The 27677-nt window shown below is 43.4% G+C and overlaps 2 protein-coding genes across 3 annotated transcripts; one reads left to right on the plus strand and one right to left on the minus strand.

Annotated features, from left to right (window-relative positions):
- The first annotated feature begins 236 nt into the window (after window positions 1–236).
- Window positions 237–17009, plus strand: LOC118393087 (histone-lysine N-methyltransferase SETD1B-like). The gene is made up of 19 exons (XM_052460754.1): window positions 237–372; window positions 740–891; window positions 1054–1158; window positions 1263–1527; window positions 1673–1785; window positions 7972–9138; window positions 9288–10022; window positions 10159–10275; window positions 10390–10483; window positions 10599–10795; window positions 10907–11033; window positions 11154–11621; window positions 11771–12888; window positions 12974–13234; window positions 13328–13447; window positions 13551–13670; window positions 13851–13988; window positions 15544–16413; window positions 16475–17009. Exons 2-18 carry the CDS (start codon window positions 754–756, stop codon window positions 15715–15717), a joined length of 5457 nt encoding a protein of 1818 aa, XP_052316714.1. The 5' UTR covers window positions 237–372; window positions 740–753; the 3' UTR covers window positions 15718–16413; window positions 16475–17009.
- Window positions 16840–22767, minus strand: LOC118393102 (4-hydroxyphenylpyruvate dioxygenase-like). Of its 2 annotated transcripts, none has more exons than XM_035785411.2 (15): window positions 22649–22767; window positions 22260–22362; window positions 22094–22120; window positions 21739–21801; window positions 21281–21385; window positions 21112–21154; window positions 20904–20986; window positions 20613–20702; window positions 20419–20522; window positions 20208–20285; window positions 19632–19794; window positions 19376–19447; window positions 19147–19269; window positions 18850–18966; window positions 16840–18668 (listed from the first exon to the last, which is right to left on the minus strand). In XM_035785411.2, exons 2-15 carry the CDS (start codon window positions 22260–22262, stop codon window positions 18558–18560), a joined length of 1182 nt encoding a protein of 393 aa, XP_035641304.1. In that variant the 5' UTR covers window positions 22263–22362; window positions 22649–22767; the 3' UTR covers window positions 16840–18557. The 2 variants fall into 2 exon arrangements, with proteins under 2 accessions (XP_035641304.1, XP_035641305.1); XM_035785412.2 differs by having other exon boundaries at window positions 22260–22286; window positions 22649–22692.
- Between the last annotated feature and the right edge of the window lie 4910 nt (window positions 22768–27677).

Genomic DNA, 27677 nt, shown 5'->3' on the forward strand with positions numbered 1-27677 from the left:
TAATAAAACACAGTGATCAGTAACTGAGGTTTGTGACCTGTACTGTGTTTGTTTTCCTTTCTTTTTTGGGGAAGACCTGATGAATGATTGTAGATTTAGGTACTTTCTCCAACAATTCGTCGTCTAGATCCTACACTCTCCATATTTCTATAACTTTACATATAGTAAACCTTTTATATTTTAATGTAGGCCTATTTTATTGACAGAAGCTTGACATTATTTTCTTCAGTTCAAAGTATCGAATGTGCGGAGTGATTCATAAATAGGCTCCCGTCCCCAGTCCCCAGTCCCCAATAGTGTAAACTGGAAGGAAAAAAGTGCTATGACAACAGGTGCACAATGTAGGTCCGTGGGAGGCAGCTTTCGGTGCAGGTAAGAGAAAATTAGAAATAAAAAACATTGCAACATATTCTCGATTAAAAGAAAAGTGCGATACAAATGTGCTCAAGACTAGCAAGACATGTAAAAGATCACGAATTACAATAACATTGTATTGGTAGCTACAGGTGAATCGCCATCTCTCCATCACCTGTCAGGGCGTGTTTCAATGGCTTGAACCAGATGATAAAATCTCTAACGAGTAGTCAGTCTACCATCACATTTGTGCATTTTATCGTGTCGCATAGAACAATGTTTTTTTTTGTTTTACATGTTGTTATATAAATATTTTAAACATGGCGTGTAATATAGGCTATTGCGTATGCCGTATGTTCAATAGACCTACTGTTTACGTTTTCAGGTGTGGTGAATGTAATGGAAATCAACCATCGGGTAAATCACGGAGAAAAACATCCTCAGCACTGGAGGAGCTGCAAGTTGATCGTAGACCCTGCGTTGAATAATGGGTTTGATAAAGTGTATCGTTACGATGGGCATCATTTCAACATGCCAGTGAGTAGATTTAATTTTGGATTTGTACATCTAGTTGTGTTAGGCTACTTGTTGGATGTTATTACAGATACTGTTGCCCTTTGACCTAAACTTTCTTTTGACAACACACTTTTTTTCTGTTCCCACATGAGTGTTCTTATCTCCTTGATGTTGCTATATCAGGTTCAGGACTTAGGGGCATTTCCTGTGGATACTGTCCGGGATCCCAGAATCTGTCGTCTTTGGACCAAATTCAGAGACACTGACCTGCTGGTCCCCAAATTTAAGGTAACACCTCATTTTCTGTGATGACGTCATGTGAAATGCAATCTTAGATGGATAATAATAATTGTTTACCAACTGACAATCTGTTATCTGATTAATGTTTATAGATTGATGAATGCTATGTCGGCCCACCCAAGGAAGTGACATTTGCCAGGTTAAATGACAACGTAAGGGAGGGTTTCTTGACTGACATGTGCATAAAGTACGGACAGATTGAGGAAGTGGAAATCTTCTATAATCCTAAAAACAAGAAGCATTTAGGAATTGCTAAAGTCATCTTCGACACAGTCAAGGCTGCAAAGGACACTGTGGAACACCTTCATGACACCTCTGTCATGGGGAACATTATCCACGTGGAACTTGATCCAAAGGGTAGGTTAATATAATTGATTGATCATTGAAAATAGGCTTAATTACACATACATAACTAATGTCAATAAATGTGGTAATAGATTATGATTTATGATTTTCAATTGGCTTTTGGGTAGTGATCCATCTGACTCTAATCCTTTTATAGGTAAAAACAGAATGCGGTACTTCCATCTTCTTGTTAGTGGACTCTACACCCCTTCAACATTGCCACTGGGCAGTGATGAGCACACCCTCCAACGCCTAACTGAGAGATTGCAGGTAATAGAGTTTTACTGCTCTACTGTTCTAATGTGTTCCATTTATAGTTCTTTGACAGACAGAATTCAATCTTATGTTTATTACTGCTCATTAAAATCAAATCAAATTGTATTAGTCACATGCGCCAAATACAACAGGTGTAGTCCTTACAGGGAAATGCTTACTTATGAGCCCCTAACCAACAATGCAGTTTAAAAAAATACAGATAAGAATACGAAATAAAGTTAACAAGTAATTAAAGAGCAGCAGTAAAATAACAATAGCGAGACTATATACAGGGGGGTACCGGTACAGAGTCAATGTGCGGGGGCACTGGTTAGTTGAGGTAATATGTACATGTAGCTAGAGTTATTGAAGTGACTATGCATAGATGATAACAACAGAGAGTAGCAGCGGTGTAAAGGGGAGGGGGGGGGGCAATGCAAATAGTCTGGGTAGCCATTTGATTAGATGTTCTGGAGTCTTATGGCTTGGGTGTAGAAGCCTCTTGGACCTAGACTTGGCACTCAGGTACCGCTTGCCGTGCAGTAGCAGAGAGAACAGTCTATGAATAGGGTGGCTGGAGTCTTTGACAATTTTTAAGGCCTTCCTCTGACACTGCCTGGTATAGAGGTCCTGGATGGCAGGAAGCTTGGCCCCAGTGATGTACTGGGCCGTTCGTACTACCCTCTGCCTTGCAGTTACCATACCAGGCAGTGATGCAACCAGTCAGGATGCTCTGATGGTGCAGCTGTAGAACCTTTTGAGGGTTCTAGAGGACCCATGATCTGAGGACCCATGCCAAATATTTTCAGTCTCCTGGGGGGGATTAGGTTTGGTGTTGGTGTGCTTGGACCATGTTAGTTTTCAAATCAAATCAAATTGTATTTCACATACACATGGTTAGCAGATGTTAATGCGAGTGTAGCGAAATCTTTGTGCTTCTAGTTCCAACAATGCAGTAATAACCAACAAGTAATCTAACCTAACAATTTCAAAGATATATGAATGAGTGATGGTACAGAACGGCATAGGCAAGATGCAGTAGATGGTATCGAGTACAGTATATACATATGAGATGAGTAATGTAGGGTATTTTTTAATTTTTTACAATTTTACCTTTATTTAACCAGGCAAGTCAGTTAAGAACATATTCTTATTTTCAATGACGGCCTGGGAACAGTGGGTTAACTGCCTGTTCAGGGGCAGAACGACAGATTTGTACCTTGTCAGCTCGGGGGTTTGAACTCGCAACCTTCCGGTTCCTAGTCCAACGCTCTAACCACTAGGCTACGCTGCCACCCCTATGTAAACATTATATTAAGTGGCATTGTTTAAAGTGGCTAGTGATACATTTTTTACATCAATTTTTCCAATATTAAAAGTGGCCGGAGTTGAGTCAGTATGTTGGCAGCAGCCACTCAATGTTAGTGGTGGCTGTTTAACAGTCTGATGGCCTTGAGATAGATGCTGTTTTTCAGTCTCTCTGTCCCTGCTTTGACGCACCTGTACTGACCTCCCCTTCTGGATGATAGCGGGGTGAACAGGCAGTGGCTCAGGTGGTTGTTGTCCTTGTTGATCTTTATGGCCTTCCTGTGACATCGGGTGGTGTAGGTGTCCAGGAGGGCAGGTAGTTTGCCCCCGGTGATGCGTTGTGCAGACCTCACTACCCTCTGGAGAGCCTTACGGTTGTGGGCGGAGCAGTTAACGTACCAGGCGGTGATACAGCCTGACAGGATGCTCTCGATTGTGCATCTGTAAAAGTTTGTGAGTGCTTTTGGTGACAAGCCAAATTTGCGCTACTGCGCCTTCTTCACCACGCTGTCTGTGTGGGTGGACCAATTCAGTTTGTCCGTGATGTGTACACCGAGGAACTTAAAACTTACTACCCTCTCCACTACTGTCCCGTCGATGTGGATAGGGGGGTGCTCCCTCTGCTTTTCCTGAAGTCCACGATCATCTCCTTTGTTTTGTTGACGTTGAGTGAGAGGTTATTTTCCTGACACAACACTCCGAGGGTCCTCACCTCCTCCCTGTAGGCTGTCTCGTCGTTGTGGTAATCAAGCCTACATCTGTAGTGTCGTCTGAAAACTTGATGATTGAGTTGGAGGCGTCTATGGCCATGCAGTCGTGGGTGAACAGGAAGTACAGGAGAGGGCTCAGAATGCACCCTTGTGGGGCCCCAGTGTTGAGGATCAGCGAGGTGGAGATATTGTTACCTACCCTCATCACCTGGGGGTGGCCCGTCAGGAAGTCCAGTACCCAGTTGCACAGGGCGGGGTCAAGACCCAGGATCTCGAGCTTGATGACGAGTTTGGAGGGTAATACGGTGTTAAATGCTGAGCTGTAGTCAATGAACAGCATTCTCACATTGTTATTCCTCTTGTCCAGATGGGTTAGTGTAGTGTGGTTGCGATTGCGTCGTCTGTGGACCTATTGGGGCGGTAAGCAAATTGGAGTGGGTCTAGGGTGTCAGGTAGGGTGGACGTGATATGGTCCTTGACTAGCCTCTCAAAGCACTTCATGATGACGGAAGTGAGTGCTACGGGGTGGTATTCGTTTAGCTCAGTTACCTTAGCTTTCTTGGGAACAGGAACAATGGTTTGTTAGTGTGATGTGGACACCAAGGAACCTGAAGCTCTCAACCTGCTCCACTGCAGCCCCATCGATGAGAATGGGGCTGTGCTCAGGCTTGTTTTTCCTGTAGTCCACAATGATCTCCTTTGTCTTGATCACGTTGAGGGAGAGGTTGTTGCCCTGGCACCACACGGCCAGGTCTCTGACCTCCTCCCTATAGGCTGTCTCGGTGATCAGGCCTACCACTGTTGTGTCATCTGCAAACTTAATGATGGTGTTGGAGTTGTGCCTGGCCGTGCAGTCATGAATGAACAGGGAGTACAGGAGGGGACTGAGCACGCACCTCTGGGGGGGCCATTGTGTTGAGGATCAGCGTGGAAGGTACAGTGCCTTGCGAAGGTTTTCTGCCCCCTTGAACTTTGCGACCTTTTGCCACATTTCAGGCTTCAAACATAAAGATATAAAACTGTATTTTTTTGTGAAGAATCAACAACAAGTGGGACACAATCATGAAGTGGAACGACATTTATTGGATATTTCAAACAGTTTTAACAAATCAAAAATAGAAAAATTATTCAGCCCCCTTAAGTTAATACTTTGTAGCGCCACCTTTTGCTGCGATTACAGCTGTAAGTCGCTTGGGTTATGTCTCTATCAGTTTTGCACATCGAGAGACTGAAATTTTTTCCCATTCCTCCTTGCAAAACAGGTCGAGCTCAGTGAGGTTGGATGGAGAGCATTTGTGAACAGCAGTTTTCAGTTCTTTCCACAGATTCTCGATTGGATTCAGGTCTGGACTTTGACTTGGCCATTCTAACACCTGGATATGTTTATTTTTGATCCATTCCATTGTAGATTTTGCTTTATGTTTTGGATCATTGTCTTGTTGGAAGCCAAATCTCCGTCCCAGTCTCAGGTCTTTTGTTGACTCCATCAGGTTTTCTTCCAGAATGGTCCTGTATTTGGCTCCATCCATCTTCCCATCAATTTTAACCATCTTCCCTGTCCCTGCTGAAGAAAAGCAGACCCAAACCATGATGCTGCCACCACCATGTTTGACAGTGGGGATGGTGTGTTCAGGGTGATGAGCTGTGTTGCTTTTACGCCAAACATAACGTTTTGCATTGTTGCCAAAAAGTTCAATTTTGGTTTCATCTGACCAGAGCACCTTCTTCCACATGTTTGGTGTGTCTCCCAGGTGGCTTGTGGCAAACTTAAAATGACACTTTTTATGGATATCTTTAAGAAATGGCTTTCTTCTTGCCACTCTTCCATAAAGGCCAGATTTGTGCAATATACGACTGATTGTTGTCCTATGGACAGAGTCTCCCACCTCAGCTGTAGATCTCTGCAGTTCATCCAGAGTGATCATGGGCCTCTTGGCTGCATCTCTGATCAGTCTTCTCCTTGTATGAGCTGAAAGTTTAGAGGGACGGCCAGGTCTTGGTAGATTTGCAGTGGTCTGATACTCCTTCCATTTCAATATTATCGCTTGCACAGTGCTCCTTGGGATGTTTAAAGCTTGGGAAATCTTTTTGTATCCAAATCCGGCTTTAAACTTCTTCACAACAGTATCTCGGACCTGCCTGGTGTGTTCCTTGTTCTTCATGATGCTCTCTGCGCTTTTAACAGACCTCTGAGACTATCACAGTGCAGGTGCATTTATACAGAGACTTGATTACACACAGGTGGATTGTATTTATCATCATTAGTCATTTAGGTCAACATTGGATCATTCAGAGATCCTCACTGAACTTCTGGAGAGAGTTTGCTGCACTGAAAGTAAAGGGGCTGAATAATTTTGCACGCCCAATTTTTCAGTTTTTGATTTGTTAAAAAAGTTTGAAATATCCAATAAATGTCGTTCCACTTCATGATTGTGTCCCACTTGTTGTTGATTCTTCACAAAAAAATACAGTTTTATATCTTTATGTTTTAAGCCTGAAATGTGGCAAAAGGTCGCAAAGTTCAAGGGGGCCGAATACTTTCGCAAGGCACTGTATGTTGTTACCTACCCTTACCACCTGAGGTGGCCCGTCAGATAGTCAAGGATCCAGTTGCAGAGGGATGTGTTTTGTCCCAGGGTCCTTAGCTTATTGATGAGCTTTGAGGGCACTATGGTGTTGAGCGCTGAGCTTTTGTCCAGGTGGGAAAGGGCAGTGTGGAGTGCAATAGAGATTGCATCATCTGTGGATCTGTTGGGGCGGTATGCAAATTGGGTGGGTCTAGGGTTTCTGGGATAATGGTGTTGATGTGAGCCATGACCAGCCTTTCAAACCACTTCATGGCTACAGATGTGAGTGCTACGGGTCGGTAGTCATTTAGGCAGGTTACCTTAGTGTTCTTGGGCACAAGCACTATGGTGGTCTGCTTAAAACATGTTGGTATTACAGACTTGAATAGGGAGAGGTTGAAAATGTCAGTGAAGACACTTGACAGTTGGTCAGTGCATGCTTGCAGTACATGTCCTGTTAATCCGTCTGGTCCTGCAGCCTTGTGAATGTTGACCTGTTTAAAGGTCTTACTCACATCGGCTGCGGAGAGCACGATCACACAGTCTTCTAGAACAGCTGGTGCTCTCATGCATGTTTCAGTGTTATTTGCCTCGAAGCGAGCATAGAAGTAGTTTAGCTCATCTGGTAGGCTCGTGTCACTGGGCAGCTCTCAGCTGTGTTTCCCTTTGTTGTCTGTAATGGTTTGCAAGCCCTGCCACATCCGACAAGCGTCAGTGCCGATGTAGTACGATTCGATCTTAGTCCTGTTTTGACACTTTGCCTGTTTGATGGTTCGTCGGAGGTCTTGGCGGGATTTCATATAAGCTTCCGGGTTAGAGTCCCGCTCCTTGAAAGCGGCAGCTCTAGCCTTTAGCTCAGTGCGGATGTTGCCTGTAATCCATGGCTTCTGGTTGGGGTATGTACGTACGGTCACTGTGGGGACGATGTCATCGATGCACTTATTGATGAAGCCAATGACTGATCTGGTGTACTCCTCAATGCCATCGGAGGAATCCCAGAACATATTCCAGTCTGTGCTAGCAAAACAGTCCTGTAGCTTAGCATCTGCTTCATCTGACCGCTTTTTTATTGATCTAGTCACGGGTGCTTCCAGCTTTAATTTTTGTTTGTAAGCAGGAATCAGGAGGATAGAATTATGGTCAGATTTGCCAAATGGGGGGCGAGGAAGAGCTTTGTATGTCTCTTTGTGTGCGGAGTAAAGGTGGTCCAAAGTTTTTTTTCTCCCTCTGGTTGCACATTTAACATGCTGATAAAAATTAGGTAAAACGGATTTAAGTTTCCCAGCATTAAAGTCCCCGGCTACTCTAAGCGCCGCCTCTGGGTGAGCTTTTTCTTGTTTGCTCATGGCTGAATACAGCTCATTCAATGCTGTCTTAGTCTGCGGTGTTATCTAAACAGCTACGAACAATACAGATAAACTCTCTAGGTAGATAGTGTGGTCTACAGCTTATCATGAGATACTCTACCTCAGGCGAGCAATAGCTTGAGCAATAGCTCAAAAACAACTTCTCTAAGTTGTTTTTGGTTATGGTGATGTGAGTAGACTCGGCTGAGGCGATGTGAGATGCTTCGTTGCTTCATTTTAGCCACTCTGTTTTGTTTCCTCCATCTTCAGGACAGCAAACCTCTGCAGAAACTGACTGATGGGAGTTCATCATTGACAAGGTCTATTTCTAGTCCCACCAGCGTGGCTACACCTCTCTCCCTAGACACAGCCTACTCCAGTATCTGGCAGGACACACCGGGCAGCTTTGGGCAGACACCCCTCTCTCAGGGCACCCCTCATACCCCCTGCCTGTCTGGGACCCCCCTCTCTCAGGACTCTTGTTACTCTAGCCAGCACACCACCCCAGTCCACCAAGTCACTCAGGGTGAACACTCCTCATACGGTGCTCACAGACGCTTGAGGCGCGAAGTCTGCTATCGTCAACCAGGGAGACCTTATATGAGATCCCACCATCAGAGCTCAGAGCTGAGCTCTCTCCTCAAACACCTCCAACCTCACCGTCCTCTCCAGCCCCAAACACAGGTTGCTAGCGGCAGCTACAAATCTTCCGTCTTCTGGTATCAGAACCGCCTGCCCTCGGGTGATGATAACCCTGCCACAGAGCCTCCCCTCCACCTCTCCCTTCCTGAACAAGAGTCCTGGAGGGTGCCCTCTATACCTCCTGCCTCTGAGGCTTTCCCTCTGAGCAGCAGCTCTGCCAGTGCCACAAGTATGAACGTGGTACCTCTGAGGGAGAGACCCCAGTCTCCCCCTTCTGGACCCGATGCGTGCCTTATAGAACCGCCCCCTTCCCCTCCCAATAACTCTCCTGGAAGCCTCATCCCAGAGGCAGAGAGCCACAGCCTGGACTCACGCATTGAGATGCTTCTCAGCAAGACTCAGAGTTCCTGCCTTCCTCTACATGGTGAAAGGGGTTTGGATGCTGAAGTGCACTCTCAGGACAGCCCTGTTTCCCCATTCTCCCCTGCCTCGATGTACTCTCCTGAATCTGACCACACCCCAGCCCGTAGTGGATCTCCTGTGAACTGTACCCACCCCACCACCAGTGATGGTCTGGAGGATGTTAGTCCCACTCCCCTCCCTGAGTGGGAAGGAGACGAGTCCCTTCCAGGGATGTCTTCTCTAATATGGACCTCACAGCCCCCCTGCCCTCCTGGGACGCTCTCTCTCACTCAAAGGGAGAGAAGTAAAGGAACAGAGATGGACCATGCAGATCAGTCAACCTCTAGTGAAAAGTATATGGGACGGGCACTCCATTCCTTATCATTTTCTCAGGTATTGGAGAAAATAGAGAGTATGAATACATTGATATGTTTAACGAGATTTAACAAACAACATCACAGATAAAGAATTAGGGACATATTTCTTGCATTGCACATTGGGGAGAGGGGTTACAATCTATTCATTTATCATTTCTTTCACAGGGTCTCCATTTGCCAGGGGAAGACAAGGACATCTCAAATGCGGGGCAATCTGGAATGTCGAATCTCAAAAGCCATTGTTCCAGGAGCATCACAGTCATTCCCTCCTTGCGACAGCCTCTTCCAATCTCCTCTCTCAATCACCCTGCTCCAATCCCTCCCTACAATCCTCACTCTTCAGTTCCCTCTTCCAATCCTCCCCCATCAATCACCCACTCCAACCTCCCCATTCGATTCTCTCCCTCCAACCCTCACCCTCAAATCCACCCTTCCATCCATCCCATTTCTGCTCCTCTTTCTATTCCAATCCCACCTCCAAGATTCCATCTGCTTCCTCCACACATTCCTCCCCCTCTCACTATCCTTGGGCCTCCTCCAACTATGGCAGCCCCCCCCTCTATCCTACATCCAGTTTACCCATATCCCTTGAATACGCTGCACACTGTGCATATGGACAAGGTGAATGGTCTGCCTGGGTGTGGCAGTGTGCCAGTGTCTTTTACTGGGCAACCCTGGCCCCTGCCTCCCTTCATGCCCACCTTCAACCCCTCTGTGCCCCCGCCAGGCTACCTGCCTCTGCAGGAGGACCCTCATAAGGCCACAGTGGAAAAGGTGCTGGCTGTCATTACGGAGGAGCTTAAGTCCATCGTGAAGAGAGACATCAACCGTAAAATGGTTGAGGGGGTAGCCTTCAGGGCGTTTGATGAGTGGTGGGATGGCCAGGAGCTGAAAGCTAAGGTGAGCTACTACCTAGTTGAAGTTCAGCATAGTTGAAGATACAGAACTCTTCTACACCACAGCAAATTATCTGTTTTGATACTTGTGGTTTGTTGCTATAATGTTCATAATGCTTCTTCATTTCGTCATTTTTCAGATTGCTGTAAGTCTTGTGAATGCCAGAGAGGGTAGAGTGGAGGTCAGGGCCAAACCAAGAGACTCCCTAAGACAGAACATTGGCCCACGTGGTGCCACCAACCTGCCTTCCTTCAAGGTAGGCTTCTGCTGCTACTACTAAACGTATCATGAAGGAGCTCAAACAAGGTACAGTGTGACTGTGTCTGTGGAGGTGATTATCATGATGATCGTGACTTGTGTTCATGTGTAGGTAAAGAAGAAAGAGTCCGACGAATCGACTGCCTCAGAGGACCCCAAAAGAAAGTGTCCCTACACACCTGTTAATGATGCACATGAGAGTGCTGGTTAGTGCTGTGCATTCGGACAAGGCAACATATTTACTCCCCAGTATGATTTCAATTGGTTTTACAATGAGAATATTGTGAATGCTTAGCACGCTTTCTTTCTCTTTCCCCTTAGAGCTGGAGAGAAACATAACGAATCACACATTGGACAGGTCCCCAAAAACTGGAACTATTCCAGCTGTGAGGCGAAGACATGCAAGGCCACTGGAGCTGGACAGTGAGGGGGAAGAGGAGAGCAAAGAGAAAGAGGGGGAGCCAACAAGAGACAAAGAGGAGGATACTGTGGAAGCAGACAAGGTTCCCCAACGCCAGGTACACAGAGGTTTCCAGCTGTCAATCAACAGCAATACCGAAATGCCAAATGTATTTAATCTAATTATATGTTTAAGTTGCATTAACCAGTTTATTTTTTATTTTTTTCAGCAGAGGGATGAAAATGATGACAGTGAACAAAAAGAGGAAGAAGTGGACGAGGATGAAGATGATGATGAAGATGATGAAGATGTGCTCTTCTCTAAAGTTACAAGAGGATTACAGTCTCCAAATGAGGGTAATGTTTAAGAAGCTTTGACTTTTTGTCTTAAGGGGTTTTAATAGTTGCTTAATAAATCTACTTCAATAAATATGTTACACATACTGAAATGCACATGATTGTTTTCTCATTTACTAGAAGTTGCCAGGGTAAGCCTCTCAGAGGTAGAGTCTTACTCCTCAGAAGACAGTGAATACCTCTCAGAGTCTGACTCCTCTGACTCCTCCTTTGAGGAAAGTGAAGACTTCTCAGACTATGACTCCAGTTCTGACCAGGAGACAGAGGAAGAGGAGGAGACCGATGAAGATGCTGATGAGGTCAACAGGGAGGTAGAGTGTGTGGTGTTGTCATCAGATGAGGAGGAGATGGATCTGGAGCCCCCGGCCACACCCTCAGCCCCTCTTACCCCAGGCACGGAGCTGGACCTACTGGATGGGTCAGAGCCGGTCCTGAGGGATCAACCTTGGGAGGAGAAGCACTCAGTCTGTCTGACTCGAGATTTCTTTGGGCGCACCAGCTGCACAAGCCGACCTGACCCAGGGATGGAGCTCCTGTCCAGTGAGCACCACCATGATCTCCAGGCCCCCTCACCCATAGGACTGCCAGGTAGATTTTAAATACATGCATGTATTGGTAAATGATAATAAAAGTGCTCTTCAATAACATTCAAACAACTCTTATGTATGCATTTAAAGCCTGACAGCAATTACAGGGATTAGATTCAACAAAACAGAGTGTTTATTTTCCTCTACCAGCAGTGGTGGAGCCTGACTTTGCAGTGGAGATAGATAGCCCTGAATGGAGCGTTGAGTCACCAGATAACGTGGAGAACCTCCGGCCTCTCACCCCCACTGGCTCTCTGGGGGACAGCGACTCAGACCTACTGTTCAAGAGCAAACCAACCCCCCCTGCTGTGGAGGAGGTGGAACTGCCACACACTCCTGGTCGGGGAGCAGAGCCCCTCCTTGAGAGTGAGGAGGACTCTATGGACCACCTCCTCTCCTTTTCCCCCACAGACAGTGAGCCTTTGTCCCAGAGCCGCCCCACTCATCCCCCTGCCTTAGCCTCGTACCCAACATACGAGGACATGCCCAAAACACCAGGGAGAGATGAGAGGGGTCTATGGAATCCCCTTACCCCCTGGAGGGTGCCAGTGACACCGGGCAGAGAGCCAGGCCTCACAGAGGGAGGCCCAGGGTTTAGTCCCACTCCCTGTAACCCTTTCCCCCTCCCCTCCCTGTGCACCGGCCTCTACATCAGGACCCCACAAACTCCTGGGAGGGACTTCATCCCAACCAAGAGAACACACAGGAATACCACCGTTATGTTGGCCTCTTCACAGAGGACTAATGGTGCTCCTTTATCCTGTGATGAAATGCTTACAGACTCACCTGTTTTAGCTTCTTCTCCTAGCAGCCTGTCTGAGTCATCAGCAGAGACTTCTGGCCATGGGTATGTGTGGCTTGATCCTAATCCTGGGTCCCAGAGGAAGTTACCCCTGCAGGGCCTGGAGAACTGGTTAGGGCTGGCGGATGTGGAGAACCAGAGAGAGATGGAGAAGTGCTCCTGGAGGAGGGTACAACCAAGAATGAGGCGGAAGATGAGGCGGAAGATGAGGCGGAGGATGAGGCGATGGCAAAGGATGAGGTCAGTGCAGAGAGCCATGCCCTCTGTCTTCTCGGCCAGTCCCTGTCGTCGGTCACGAAGTGAGGAGATGACTGTCCTCCACAGTGTCTGGAAGGAGGGCCTGGATGAGGAGGATTCCAAGCTGCTGCAGGTCACCTATGACAGGCTGCTACAGCAGGACAATGGCTTCAGCTGGCTCAGTGACACTCTCTGGGTCCCCCACCCTCATATCCTTTACTACAGAGCTGTTATTACCATACTGTCACTGGACACTGATACACTAATGGGATCTCAACTGTTATTGTGTATGTTTTAGAATTCATTTCTTATAGACTAACTGTTGCAAATTGAAATTAATTAAGAATTGCATACATATTCCTCTATACATCAGTGAATTATTGTCTAGTTCCCTTGACCCCTTTGCACTCACCAGAGTCTTGACGGAGAAGAGGAAGGAGCTCAATGATTGGATGTGGGACCATGTGACAGGATCTGCCCGCAGCGAGGGCTTTTACAAAATCAGCAAGAATGACAAAATAAAATACCTCAACAGCACGTGTTTGAATACAGACCAGCCCTCTGCAGACACCCAGGTATTCAGAGAGGAACAGCTCTTCCCCCATGTTAATGTATGCCATACCTGATAATTGACTCCTTTGATAATGGACAATATTTAATTTCTGCAGGGGGTGGGTCTTTCAAGCCAGCCACACCCTTCCCTGCGGTCTGAGTTCAGGTCTGAACAACGCCGTCTGCTCTCCTCCTTCAGCTGTGACAGTGACCTGCTCAGGTTTAACCAGCTTAAGGTCAGTCAACCACTCATCTGTGCCCAGACAGACAGTACAGTTCAGTGTATCTCTCTGCAAACGACATGAGGCTTTAGTCACAGACGATATTCCTGTGTTTCAGTTCCGCAAGAAGAGGATTCGTTTCTGCCGCAGTCACATCCATGACTGGGGCCTGTTTGCCCTGGAGCCCATAGCAGCAGATGAGATGGTGATTGAGTATGTGGGCCAGTGCATCAGACAGGTGAGACACAGACTGGGCCACAGTACCCAGTAAATAGGTAGGACAATAAGGGACATGAAGTAAGGGGCACAGCAGACTGGTGTAACATTTGGATACATATTCATTTACATGTACATTTCATCTAGAGCTAATTCTTAACTGAGTGACTTGTGTGAATGGACACGCCACCCCTCTCCTCAGGTGATTGCAGATATGCGGGAGAAGCGCTATGAAGATGAGGGGATTGGGAGCAGCTACCTGTTCCGGGTCGATCAGGATACCATCATCGACGCCACTAAATATGGGAACTTGGCCAGATTTATCAACCACAGCTGCAATGTGAGTGGTTTATGGTCTATGGAAATGTTTTGCATTTCAGAACTATTATGTGTTGTAAATGGTTTGATTTATAGTACTGATCATTTATGAAACATTTTGTAAATAGATACAATGGTCAGACTATCACACATAGGGGTTGCAAATGGCGGGTATATTACTGGAAACGTTAAAATACCAGATTTTTGTGGGCATCTTTCAATCTAGCAAAAGACACCTAGTGGCCCTTTTTGGGTACTTCAGATTATTACAGGTGTCTAATTCAAATCAAATCAAATTGTATTAGTCATATGCACCGAATCGAACAGGTGTAGACCTTACAGTGAAATGCTTACTTACGAGCCCCCAACCAACAATGCAGTTTCCAAAAATACGGATAAGAATAAGAAATAAAAGTAGCAAGTAATTAAAGAGCAGCAGTAAAACAACAATAGCGAGACTATATAAAGGGGGGTACCGGTACAGAGTCAATGTGTGGGGGCACCAGTTAGTTGACGTAATATGTACATGTAGCTAGAGTTATTGAAGTGACTATGCATAGATGACAACAACAGAGAGTAGCAGCGGTGTAAAGTGTGTGTGTGGGGGGGCAATGCAGATAGTCTGGGTAGCCATTTGATTAGATGTTCAGGAGTCTTATGGCTTGGGGGTAGAAGCTGTTTAGAAGCCTCTTGGACCTAGACTTAGCGCTCTGGGTACCGCTTGCCGTGCGGTAGCAGAGAGAACAGTCTATGACTAGGGTGGCTGGAGTCTTTGACAATTTTTAGAGCCTTCCTCTGACACCGCCTGGTATTGAGGACCTGGATGGCAGGAAGCTTGACCCCAATGATGTACTGGGCCATTCACACTACCCTCTGTAGTGCCTTGCGGTCAGAGGCCGAGCAGTTGCCATACCAGGCAGTGAACAACCAGTCAGGATGCTCTCGATGGTGCAGCTGTAGAACCTTCTGAGGATCTGAGGACCCATGCCAAATCTTTTCAGTGCATTTGAATTATCTCTGGTCCTCTGTGTGTTCAATTCATTAAATAATTGATTAAATAAGATAAGTGCTGTAAAACATTATCCTAAATATTTACCATCAACTTAGTTAATACCATTGGTGTTTAATATAAAGTTTTCAGCATGAAATATCCCTTATATTTTTTACAGACTTATTTATTTGACTATGTCAATATGTGTTTGTTGTAAATGTTTTGGCGTCAAACTGCTGGCAGTTGTGAAAAAGTCAATAGTTGGAAGAGTTTCAGAGTTCATTGATAATAATGCCATTGTTGATTAGATGCTTTTTTCATTAATTAGGATATTTTCTCTTTAGCCATATGTTATATCTACTACATACACATTTACAATATGGACATAGATATAAAAAATTAATACTACACATTATTACATTTTTCAAAAGTTATTCAAGTATAAATTACCAAAGTTATAATAGATTGCCATATATTTTCTGTTAATTACCAAAATGATTGAATATTACTTTAACTATGGTAAATTACCGGTAGCTTTGCAACTCTAATCACACTGATGACTTAGTAATACATTTTCTCTCTTCAGCCTAATTGCTATGCAAAAATAATCACAGTGAAATCCCAGAAGAAGATAGTGATCTACTCCCGGCAGCCCATCAGTGTCAATGAGGAGATCACGTATGATTACAAGTTCCCCATCGAGGATGAGAAGATTCCCTGTCTGTGTGGAGCAGAGAACTGCCAGGGCTCCCTCAACTGAACTGTGAACCCTTGTCTCCAGCCCCCCTCTCAAGCACTCCTGACTGTCCTGCTGCCTTACAGTTCCTGACATAGGAATAATAATACCTCCCTTTCCAACCAAGGTTCATGAAGAGTGGAGCAAGCTGAAGATTCAAAGATGTTCAGCAACTCTTGGGCAGACAATTGAAGTTCCTTTAAAAAAAGTTATTTATTGTTAAAACAGTTTGCGGAAAAAACACACACCCCCTGCACCAGGGATGGGCGCTGTTCTCCTCTCCCTTAAAATTACTACACAGGGTGGGGTATGATATTGCCTTGCCCTGTAGAGGTGATTCACAGGGTGGGGTATGATATTGCCTTGCCCTGTAGAGGTGATTCACAGGGTGGGGTATGATATTGCCTTGCCCTGTAGAGGTGATTCACAGGGTGGGGTATGATATTGCCTTGCCCTGTAGAGGTGATTCACAGGGTGGGGTATGATGTTGCCTTGCCCTGTAGAGGTGATTCACAGGGTGGGGTATGATGTTGCCTTGCCCTGTAGAGGTGATTCACAGGGTGGGGTATGATATTGCCTTGCCCTGTAGAGGTGATTCACAGGGTGGGGTATGATGTTGCCTTGCCCTGTAGAGGTGATTCACAGGGTGGGGTATGATGTTGCCTTGCCCTGTAGAGGTGATTCACAGGGTGGGGTATGATGTTGCCTTGCCCTGTAGAGGTGATTCACAGGGTGGGGTATGGGCCTTGCCCTGTATGATTCATTGCCTTGCCCTGTAGAGGTGATTCACAGGGTGGGGTATGATGTTGCCTTGCCCTGTAGAGGTGATTCACAGGGTGGGGTATGATGTTGCCTTGCCCTGTAGAGGTGATTCACAGGGTGGGGTATGATATTGCCTTGCCCTGTAGAGGTGATTTCTTGTGCAAATGTGTACATGACGAGTTAAATGTTTTCATTCATGAGAGCTAATGAAGATGTATTCAGCTTGTGTCAAGCATTTTATTAAGTTATTTTGGTAATTGTTCTCTCAGGTTGGTTGTTTTAGGCAGAGTGGTCACTATATTTATAAATCATTTGGTTCATTATGTCTTTTTCACAAGTTCTCTCTCGCACACACAAACACTGTGAATGAGGAAGGAGTCACAATGCAGTTGTATTTTTATTACATGCACTTAAAAATGTATGCTGAAAGTATCCAAAGTAAAAAAGTTTACGAAAGCAATTGGGGGAATCAAGATGAACAAGTAAAGTGTAAAAAATACTTTTAGTTCATGGAAAGGATACAATAAACTGACATGTTGTCATTGTGCATCTTATTGAGTCATATGTTGTGGTTTATTACTTCCTTCCACTTAAATAGGATTTGTTTTCAGAAGTAAGGCAAATAAGACAATGTGAAGCTAAGACAACAGAGTTAATGTCATACTTAAAAATGTCTTGTTAATACCAGATTTGATAACATAGCTGGCTCAAATCTAATGATGATGTCTGCTCTTTTTCTGTTGCTTTGGATTGTACATCAACATAGTTGATCATACTTTGATTGTCACAAAAATGTGTTTTCTAAGCCAAAAACAAACACACAGCCTTCGGAAAGTTGTCACACTCCTTGACTTTTTCCATATTATTTAGCATTACAGCCTGAATTCATTACATTGAGATTTTGGCCACACACAATACCCCATAATGTCAAAGTGGAATTATGTTTTTAGAAATGTTTACAAATGTATTAAAAATGTCAAGCTGAAATGTCTTGAGTCAATAAGTATTCAACCCATTTGTCATGGCAAGCCTAAATATGTCCAGGAGTAGAAATTTGCTAAAGAAGTCACATAGTAAGTTGCATGGCCTCAGTCTTTGTGCAATAATAGTGTTTAACTTTTAAATGACTCCCTAATCTCTCACATACAATTATCTGTAAGGTTCCTCAGTCGAGCAGTGAATTTCAAACACAGAATCAACCACAAAGACCAGGGAGGTTTTCCAATGTGTCACAAAGAAGGGTAACTATTGGTAGATGGGTAAAAACAAAACAAAAAAAAGCAGACATTGAATATCCCTTTGAGCATGGTGAAGTTATTAATTACACTTTGGATGGTGTAGCAATACACCCAGTCACTACAAAGATACAGGCGTCTTTCCTAACTCAGTTGCTGGAGAGGAAGGAAACCGCTCAGGGATTTCACCATGAGGCCAATGGAGACTTAAAACAGTTACAGAGTTGAATGGCTGTGATAGGACTGAGGATGGATCAACAACATTGTAGTTACTCCACAATACTAACCTAAATGACAGAGTGAAAAGAAGGAAGCCTGTACAAAATATAATATTCCAAAACATACATTCTGTTTGCAATGAAGCACTAAAGTAAAACTAAAAAAATATAGCAAAGAAATGTACTTTATATCCTGAATACAAAGCGTTATGTTTGGGGCAAATCCAACACATCACTGAGTACCACTCTTCATATGACGGGTGACAATTATAATTTTTTAAATCCATTTTGAATTCAGGCTGAAACACAACAAAATGTGGAATAAGTCAAGGGGTATGAATACTTTCTGAAATCACTGTATTTAAAATTGGCATCAAGTCAAATATATTTTTATGTTATTTTAGCATCACTATATTATTTGAATAATTAACAATCATTCCTATGTTTGACTCCAGAAGGCATGTCAATCATAATTTAAATTTGAATAGTGTGTGCATAGAGCAGCAATTTATCCATCAAAGTCATTCAACTAGATTCTGGTTCACCTCCGATATAAATTGTTGAACAAATTATTTTCAATAGTTCTAAATTAAATGTAAGCTTCAGAGATGATGGACATTATATCAATCGTGAAAATCAGAGCGGTACTTCAAATTTGGTTAGACACTCCATTAGGTTTCAGGATAGTCAAGTTTCCTCTAGCATTCTGGTCTGCCTCGATGGCCTCGAAAAGAGCCTTGAAGTTGCCTGCACCAAAGCCCTAAGAAGAGTACAAAGACATGTTTTCACATAGTTTTCAGTCTAAATGTAGATCGGGACATCAATCTTTATCAACATTACATACTTTAAATTGTTTTCAATACACTAACAAAGTCCTAAAATCAATCTGGTTATATAATGTTTCATTGGTAAGGCTCTCTGAAATCTCATGCTCCTCTCACCTGATGGTTGTGTCTCTGAATGACCTCCAGGAACACTGTGGGACGGTCCTGAACAGGCTTGGTGAAGATCTGGAGCAGGTAGCCATTGTCATCAAAATCCACTAAGATCTTCAGCTCCTGTCAGAGCAACAGGACATAAGATTGATTGTCTGGCTGCGTAGCTAAGAACCTACCATAGAAGTTCAAATTAACTGAATTATCATTATAATGCAAATAACTATCAGGTATTTAGATCATTGAAATATAACAAATAATTGAAACATTTATTAAAACATCAGAGAAAGTTGTGTCTCTGACCTCCAGAATGTCCAAGTCCTCAGTGACCCTGACTTGCGATTGTTGGAGATTCTTTCTCAGCAGCTGGTAGTAGGTGTCTGGCACACACATGAACTCCATGCCACGCTCCTTTAGGTTACGGATCTACAACAAAGAGAATATACTAACCACACCAATCTTTCAATCTTCCATTAATGTGTATGTAAAAGTAACCGGGTTGAGCTTAGCCTTTATGTGTGAAAAGACTTACTGCGGTGATGATGTCTGATGTGTTCATGGCGATGTGCTGGACACCTGGGCCACCATAGTACTCCACATACTCCTGCTAAGTCCAGTGAGTTTAGCGAGGTACAAGTTCTACTCATTACTTTTTGTAATGCTGTGTTTTTTAAAGGTACGGTACTGAATACGTGTATGGATGACAATGGCATGACTTTGTTACGTTGGATAAACACCTCTTTACATAGTTAATATATTTTATATTGAATAACATGGCGATGACTTGCCTGGATCTGGGACTTGCGTTTACCCATGGCTGGCTCATTAATGGGCATTTTCACTGTCTCTTCATAATTGGCCACAACAATGGAGCGCAGTGCACTGAAGTCTGTCTGCAGCTGCTTGTCGTCTACTGACCAGAACCGGTGGAAGAGCAGGTTTTTCTGGTACCTATGGAAACAAAACCTACTCCTCAGGAACCCCTGTGTGTTGGATGGACAGGTGAAAGACCACAATATATCTATCCCACAGCCCTCTTCCCTGGCCCTTCCCTTCAGAGATCAAACCCATCCCTGTTTTTTTTATCTCAGAGCTGCATGGTGGAGCTCTAACTGACTCCAGATGTGCGGAACCCCAGTGATCCAGCTCAAAAACTGTTAAGTCATAGTAGCATCTGGCCTATGCCAAACAGCCTGGGTTACATAATACTGACACCTCCCCCATCCACCCATTGCTGTTTTTTTATACTGCATTTAGTGTGTGGTATAAGAACTCTGATATTCATGGATGTTTTTGTCTGGAATAAAATGTACAGGCCAGTGTGTGTGTTAATACATCCCTATGCCCTTACCACAATGCCTTACCATTCCACTACAGGCACCATCTCATCATCCGGCTGGTTCCCCACAACATGGTCAATGAAGTTCAGTAATCCACTGGGTCTGTAACGTTAGATAAGGCCTCACAGTGATGTCAACTGTTTAACTGAAACAGTCACTCAAATTCTGTCTTGTTTACAATGGTCTGTAAAGAGCACTCTCATCTCTAACACCAGATAAAAAAGTTCATACTCACAGCTTGGCCAACAAGGGGTCCCGGTGGAGAGGAGTATGGAACCCTGGGAGGAACAGCCCATTATAGGCAGTCCTCTCCACAAATGTGTGTGTGGTGTCCCCATACTATAGAGATATAAGAGAACATCCCAAATCTTGAGCATACTGTAAATCTCCTTTTCGGCACTCAGATTCACCAGATATTGATCGTCTTACCGTCTGGAGAACAGCTAGTTTTACCCTGCCATATTTGTCCTCCAGTACATATGGCTCTTTCACTATGATGGCACCACGCTCTCTGGCTTTCTGAAGAGTATAATAGACAGATAAACATATGCATGTGATGAAGATCCAGGAAGATTAAAAAATAACAATATTTTCAATAAATCAAAGAAAACGATTGCAATCCAACAGAATATTTTTAACCCATCTCATTAGGAAAGAGGCATTCTCCTCATTCCAGAAAGAGCAGTGACATTGGTTTAAATGGTAAGTCTGCTATGGTACCTGCACAAGGTAATCACAGTTCTCCACAGTGAATGCAATGTCCTTGGCTCCATCCCCATGTTTGACCAAATGCTCCCCCATTTCTGAATAAAAGAGGTGGACAAAAGTATACTCAAATCGGAGTGAGTGAAGTAGCACACTAGTCAGTGACAGCCAATCTCATCATATCTAACCACATGAAGGATGACATTTTTGTGTCATACTGTACCTTTGTTTCCAGGATTGAGAGCGGATGCAAATACATAAATAATCTGTGAAAGAAAAAGAGCCAAAAAGTTACATGGTGGACAACCAAGGACCTCCATCACTTGTATCAAGTTACCTCGCTATTATAAACATGTGCCATAACGAATTCAGAATGCCGCAACTCTGCTCACCTTGTCTTGTTTGACCACATGGGACACCACATCCCGGCAGCCTGTCTCTAAACCCCGATAGGCCAACGGTTCAAATCCAAGCTTGTTACAATAGTAAGATGCTGCCTGTTGAAACAGAAGAAAAAACACTATTGCCACTCACAAGCAATACAATATTTGTACATTTACTATCAGGAAAAAAAAACCGTAATAATAGTGTGTTGTGAACTGTAAAGGACTGTGGTGGGGGCGCCACCTCCTGGTGATGGTGTGGAAAACCTACAGCTTCTGGATCAAATTAAGAGCAGGAAGAATGGTGGGGTCTACTCTGAGGTTGCATGCCTATTTCCCCCACCCCTTTAAGAGAGCCAATAGCCACCCCTCAGTGAATACTCCTTTAACTTGGAGAAAGTTCAGGAAAATATTTACCACATGCAAAAAAAGTGAAAAACAACCACAATGGCACATGATTCTCATACCTGTTTGGCATTTCCAACCCAGAATGTGATGTGGTCGAAACAGACGAACTTGCCGTGGTCGTGCTATGAACAAATCCAGGACAATTTAATACTGGTATGTAAGGGGGGGGGGACACACTTAGCATCAGCCCATTCATTCATTTATGACATAGCAATTAGAAATTCTTAGATGTAAGAGAAATATTATTGTACATTTAAACATCTTGGTAGGCTATTTACACATTTTAAATAAATGTTGAAGTTTCTCAACTACTGAATCATACTTTGAACTTGTTGAAAGTCCTAATAATAATTATGTGTTCATTTAAATGTCTACAGGCAATTCAAAAATATTAGTAATTTTAAAAAAACTTACCTTTTCACCTCTGTCCATGTAGTTAGTCTAAATAGATAGATACAAAACATTACACATCAGCATTAACGTTAAAGACCATTCTTTCAATAGCTCAAAAATATTGTAATGCGAAATTGAAATAAGACATTGAATAAGACAATTTGAGTAAATATATATTTTATCTTACCATCCTGTACCCTTAGCCTTTCAACTCCTTGAAAAGAAAATCGGTACAATAAAGTCGAGTGTTTAAACGTTCAGAATCAAGTTCGAACTTCCACGCCCCCGGTCTTCGAGGAGGAGGAGAGTGGGAGCGAGGGAGAAAGACACAGAAAGATAGAGAGAATAACAGTGATGCTCACTTTATGTTACACAATCATGTCGCATCATAATTTACATAAACAAATAATAGTTATCGAACGCTTGACTCTGCATAGAGCTTTGAAGACATTTTATACCAAACGTTTATATTAGATGAATCACATAACTTATAGGTGTGTACTTCACATATAATATCAGAAAAGCACGCACTTACCTTCTCTACTCAAACACACTTCTCTACTCAAACACACTTACCTTCTCTACTTATGTTATATTTCAAACTGAAATGCAAAGACACAGACATAATGCACTCCCAATCATTTCAAGTCAGGCCGGCCATGTGTTTGTATTTAGCCTCGAGAGGAGGTTCACTCATTGAGGTTTCCTATTGGCTGTTCGTTGGGAAGTATGTTGGAGTCAGTTATCCATAATTTTGACATGAAACAAGTTTATGCTTATTGTGGACCATTGCAGTAATTACTATTGGTAGGCTACAATAGCCCCCCTCCCCTTTTCACAATCAGTGGCCTAATCTGTTAATTAATTAGTATGTATGAGAAAGTGTTTTATACCTCTTGCATCATTCTTTATAAATCCTTTATCATCAACATGTGTATGAAAATGGTTCTTCCATAAATGTTCTTCATTGATCTATTTGTGTGTGTGAATACAATGTACATTTGCCCAATGTGCCAATATTGACAGCCCGCACAACTGATTTACTTAGTAGTGAATATGATACACTACAACACTACAGTTCTTCTCCTCAAGTGACCTAATAGTCTCAAAATGTGATGGGAATATGGCTGCTGAAAAATGTATTATTCCTTTCAGAAGATGACATTTGACAGATTGTCAAATTTCACTACAGCAGACATAGACACTGATCAAGCTATTCATTGTTTCCTAGATAGTGAGCAGCTTAAGTTTCATAGAGTCAACCAGATCGACACAACAAGAGGTTGCACCTTGTCATAGTGATTATTATATATATATATTTTTTTACAGCCATGTGGCTTTATGTCCCAATGGGGGTGAAAGGGATGAAATACATCAATGAAACAATGCATTTCATAACTCTGTAATTCCCTTCAAGCATAGGGTCATTACACTGACTGACCCCTTGTATTCATAGGACTCAGTTCTCGAGAAATAAGTGACACTATCCGATAGGTGGTCAGAATGTTGGGCCAGTTACCAAAAGGTTGCTAGTTAGAATCCCGAGCCGACTAGGTGAAATCTGTCAATCTGCCCTTGAGCAAGGCACTTAACCTTGATTGCTCCAGGGTTGCCATCAATAATGGCTGATCTCTGTCCGTGACCCCAGTCCCAGGGCGAGTGGTATATGTAAAAAACGAATTACCATTTCCCCCCAACACATTTATACAGGTTATACACATGTACATGTGTGAAACAAGAAAAATATAGGGAAAGGGAAAGGGGGATACCTAGCCAGTTGTACAACTGAATGTCTTCAACTAAAATGTGTCTTCTGCATTTAACCCAACCCCTCTGAACCAGAGAGGTGAGGAACATAAGCAACCCCTATTTGACATTTGACCGTGCAAGCTCTCTGGTGTAACAATATGTACCCAATATGTACCCGATGTGAGTAAGACCTTTAAACAGGTCAACATTCACAAGGCCGCAGGGCCAGATGGATTACCAGGACGCATACTCAAGAGCATGCACTGAACAACTGGCAAGTGTCTTCACTGACATTTTCAACCTATCCCTGATCCAGTCTGTAATATCTACATGTTTCAAGCATGTTCCTGTGCTCAAGAATGGCAAGGTAACCTGTCTAAATGACTATCGCCCCATGCACTCACATTTGTAGCCATGAAATGCATTGAAAGGCTGGTCACAACTATTTGCGTTGACCCCCTTTTTATTTGCACTTACTCTCTTGCACTGGCTCTATGCATACTCACTGGAATCTACCCACACACTCACACATACTACACTGGCACCCAACACACACACACTTTCACACTCAAGAGATGCAATTAGAGACAGTAAATGATGATGGTGCTGCTTACACAACAGTGTGATGTTGAAGTGGTAGATGGTTACTCTTCATATTCTGCACATTAAACAGATTCTCTGGTACTTTTGTATACTTTTTAGCCAGAAATTCTAAAACTAGTGCTCACGAGCAAAAGGTGGTCCCCGAAATTTCCGTACTTCGTCACATATTTGCAGATATGTGCACCACATCATTGCTCTCTCTCTCTCGCACTGCTGTGTGTGCATCTTGCCAGCTGTCACTCAAATGGCGAGGGGCTGAAGCTCATTGGCTGGAACTTGAATTACTGGGGGGATGGCCCACTTAGGGGAAAATGTAGGGAAAATGGCACTGCACAGCTAGGGATTTCAAGGCTAATTGAAGTCAAACAGTAATTCTGCTCATAGATAATGCATGTATTAACTACAAATTGACACACCTAGCCCAAAGCGGGAGGTTTAGTCACTAAAGTTACGGAGCATGCCTTTAAAATAAAGAAGGATTGTTCATGGTTTAGACACAATGCCTACTGATTTCCGCTTATTCTATGTTTTAAGTCAACTGATCGAGAAAAGGCACAAATATTACATTGTCTAATTCACATACGATATATAACGACATAATCCAAAAATGTTCAATACAGGCAGTTTAGGAAAACGAAAACAATAGAAGTCGGAAGTTAACAGACACCTTAGCCAAATATATTTAAACTCAGTTTTCACAATTCCTGTCATTTAATCAGAGTAAAAATTCCCTGTCTTAGGTCAGTTACGATCACCACTTTATTTTAAGAATGTGAAATGTCAGAATAATATGATTTAGTTCAGCTTTTTATTTCTTTCATCACATTCCCAGTGGGTCAGAAGTTGACATACACTCAATTAGTATTTGGTAGCATTGCCTTTAAATTGTTTAACTTGGGTCAAACGTGTCGGGTAGCCTTCCACTAGCTTCCCACAATAAGTTGGGTGAATTTTGGCCATTCCTCCTGACAGAGCTGGTGTAACTGAGTCAGGTTTGTAGGCCTCTTTGCTTGCACACGCTTTTTCAGTTCTGCCCACATATTTTCTATAGGATTGAGGTCAGGGCTTTGTGATGGCCACTCCAATACCTTGACTTTGTTGTCCTTAAGCCATTTTGCCACAACTTTGAAAGTATGCTTGGGGTCATTGTCCCTTTGGAATACCCATTTGCAACCAAGCTTTAACTGATGTCTGATGTCTTGAGATGTTACCTCAATATATCCACATAATTTTCCTACCTCATGATGCCATCTATTTTGTGACGTGCACCAGTCGCTCTTGCAGCAAAGTACCCCCCCACAGCATGATGCTGCCACCACCGTGCTTCACAGTTGGGATGGTATTCTTCGGCTTGCAAGCCTCCCCCTTTTTCCTCCAAACATAACGATGGTCATTATGGCCAAACAGTTCTATTTTTGTTTCATCAGACCAGAGGACATTTCTCCAAAAAGCACACTCTTTGTCCCCATGGGCAGTTGCAAACCGTGGTCTGGCTTTTTTATGGCGGTTTTGGAGCAGTGGCTTTTTCCTTGCTGAGCGGCCTTTCAGGTTATGTTGATATAGGACTCGTTTTACTGTGGATATAGATACTTTTTACCAAAGTACGTTCATCTCTAGGAGACAGAACGCATCTCCTTCCTGAGCGGTATGACGGCTACGTGGACCCATGGTACTTATACTTGCGTGGTACCTTCAGGCATTTGGAAATTGCTCCCAGGGACGAACAAGACTTGTGGAGGTCTACAATTTATTTTCTGAGGTCTTGGCTGATATTTTTTGATTTTGCCATGATGTCAAGCATAGATGCACTAAGTTTGAAGGTAGGCCTTCAGGTACACCTCCAATTGACTCAAATGATGTCAATTAGCCTATCAGAAGCTTCTAAAGCCATGACATAATTTTCTGGAATTTTCCAAGCTGTTTAAAGGCACAGTCAACTTAGTGTATGTAAACTTCTGACCCACTGGAATTGTGATACAATGAATTACAAGTTAAATAATCTGCCTGTTAACAATTGTTGGAAAAATTACTTGCGTTATGCACAAAGTAGATGTCCAAACCAACTTGCCAAAACTCTAGTTTGTTAACAAGAAATTTGTGGAGTGGTTGAAAATGACTCCAACCTAAGTGCATGTAAACTTCCGACTTCAACTATATTAACATCAGTTTGATAGCTTGGGTCATTTGCAAAAACCCAAGTCAGAATGAGACAATTGGGCGTGAAATGCTCACATTTCATTGTTTTTTTAACCTTTATTTAATTAGGCAAGTCAGTTAAGAACAAATTCTTATTCACAATGACAGCCTACCAAAAGGCAAAAGGCCAACTGCGGGGATGAGTCTGGGATTTAAAAAATAAAGAAATAGAAAATATAGGACAAAACACACATCACGACAAGAGAGACACTACAACACTACACGAAGAGAGACCTAAGACAACAACATACAGTGGCTTGCGAAATTATTCACCCCCTTTGGCACTTCCTATTTTATTGCCTTACAACATGGAATAAAATATATTTTTTTGTGGGGTTTGTATTATTTGATTTACAGAACATGCCTACCACTTTGAAGATGCAAAATATTTTTAATTGTGAAACAAGAAATAAGACAAAAAAACTGAAACCTTGAGCATGCGTAACTATTCACCCCCCCACCCCACCCCAAAAGGCAATACTTTGTAGAGCCACCTTTTGCAGCAATTATAGCTGCAAGTCTCTTGGGGTATGTCTATATAAGCTTGGCACATCTAGCCACTCTGATGTTTGCCCATTCTTCAATGCAAAACTTCTCCAGCTCCTTCAAGTTGGATGCGTTCCTCTGGCGTGCAGCAATCTTTAGGTCATACCACAGATTCTCAATTGGATTGAGGTCTTCGCTTTGACTAGGCCATTCCAAGACATTTAAATGTTTCTCCTTAAACCACTCGAGTGTTGCTTTAGCAGTATGCTTAGGGTCATTGTGCTGCTGGAAGATGAACCCCCGTCCCAGTCTCAAATCTCTGGAAGACTGAAACAGGTTTCCCTCAAGAATTTCTCTGTATTTAGCACCATCCATCATTTCTTCAATTCTGACCAGTTTCCCAGTCCCTGCCGATGAAAAAACTCCCCACAGCATGATGCTGCCACCACCATGCTTCACTGTGGGGATGGTGCTCCCGGGGTGATGAGAGGTGTTGGGTTTGCGCCAGACATAGCGTTTTCCTTGATGGCTAAAAAGCTCAATTTTAGTCTCATCGGGTTTGTTGTGGTGC

The sequence above is a fragment of the Oncorhynchus keta genome, chromosome 14, assembly GCF_023373465.1.
Source record: "Oncorhynchus keta strain PuntledgeMale-10-30-2019 chromosome 14, Oket_V2, whole genome shotgun sequence".
NCBI classification, from domain to species: domain Eukaryota; kingdom Metazoa; phylum Chordata; class Actinopteri; order Salmoniformes; family Salmonidae; genus Oncorhynchus; species Oncorhynchus keta.

Coding starts and splice junctions, on each gene's coding strand:
- LOC118393087 (XM_052460754.1), top strand. CDS start 754: ATGGAAATCAACCATCGGGTAAATCACGGAGAAAAACATCCTCAGCAC. Junction 10,796..10,906: donor ACAAGGTTCCCCAACGCCAG/GTACACAGAGGT, acceptor TATTTTTTTCAG/CAGAGGGATGAAAATGATGA. Junction 13,448..13,550: donor TCAGGTTTAACCAGCTTAAG/GTCAGTCAACCA, acceptor CCTGTGTTTCAG/TTCCGCAAGAAGAGGATTCG.
- LOC118393102 (XM_035785411.2), bottom strand. Junction 19,795..20,207: donor ATGGTGCCTGTAGTGGAATG/GTAAGGCATTGT, acceptor TTGTTTCCATAG/GTACCAGAAAAACCTGCTCT. Junction 19,448..19,631: donor AACGCAAGTCCCAGATCCAG/GCAAGTCATCGC, acceptor TGGACTTAGCAG/GAGTATGTGGAGTACTATGG.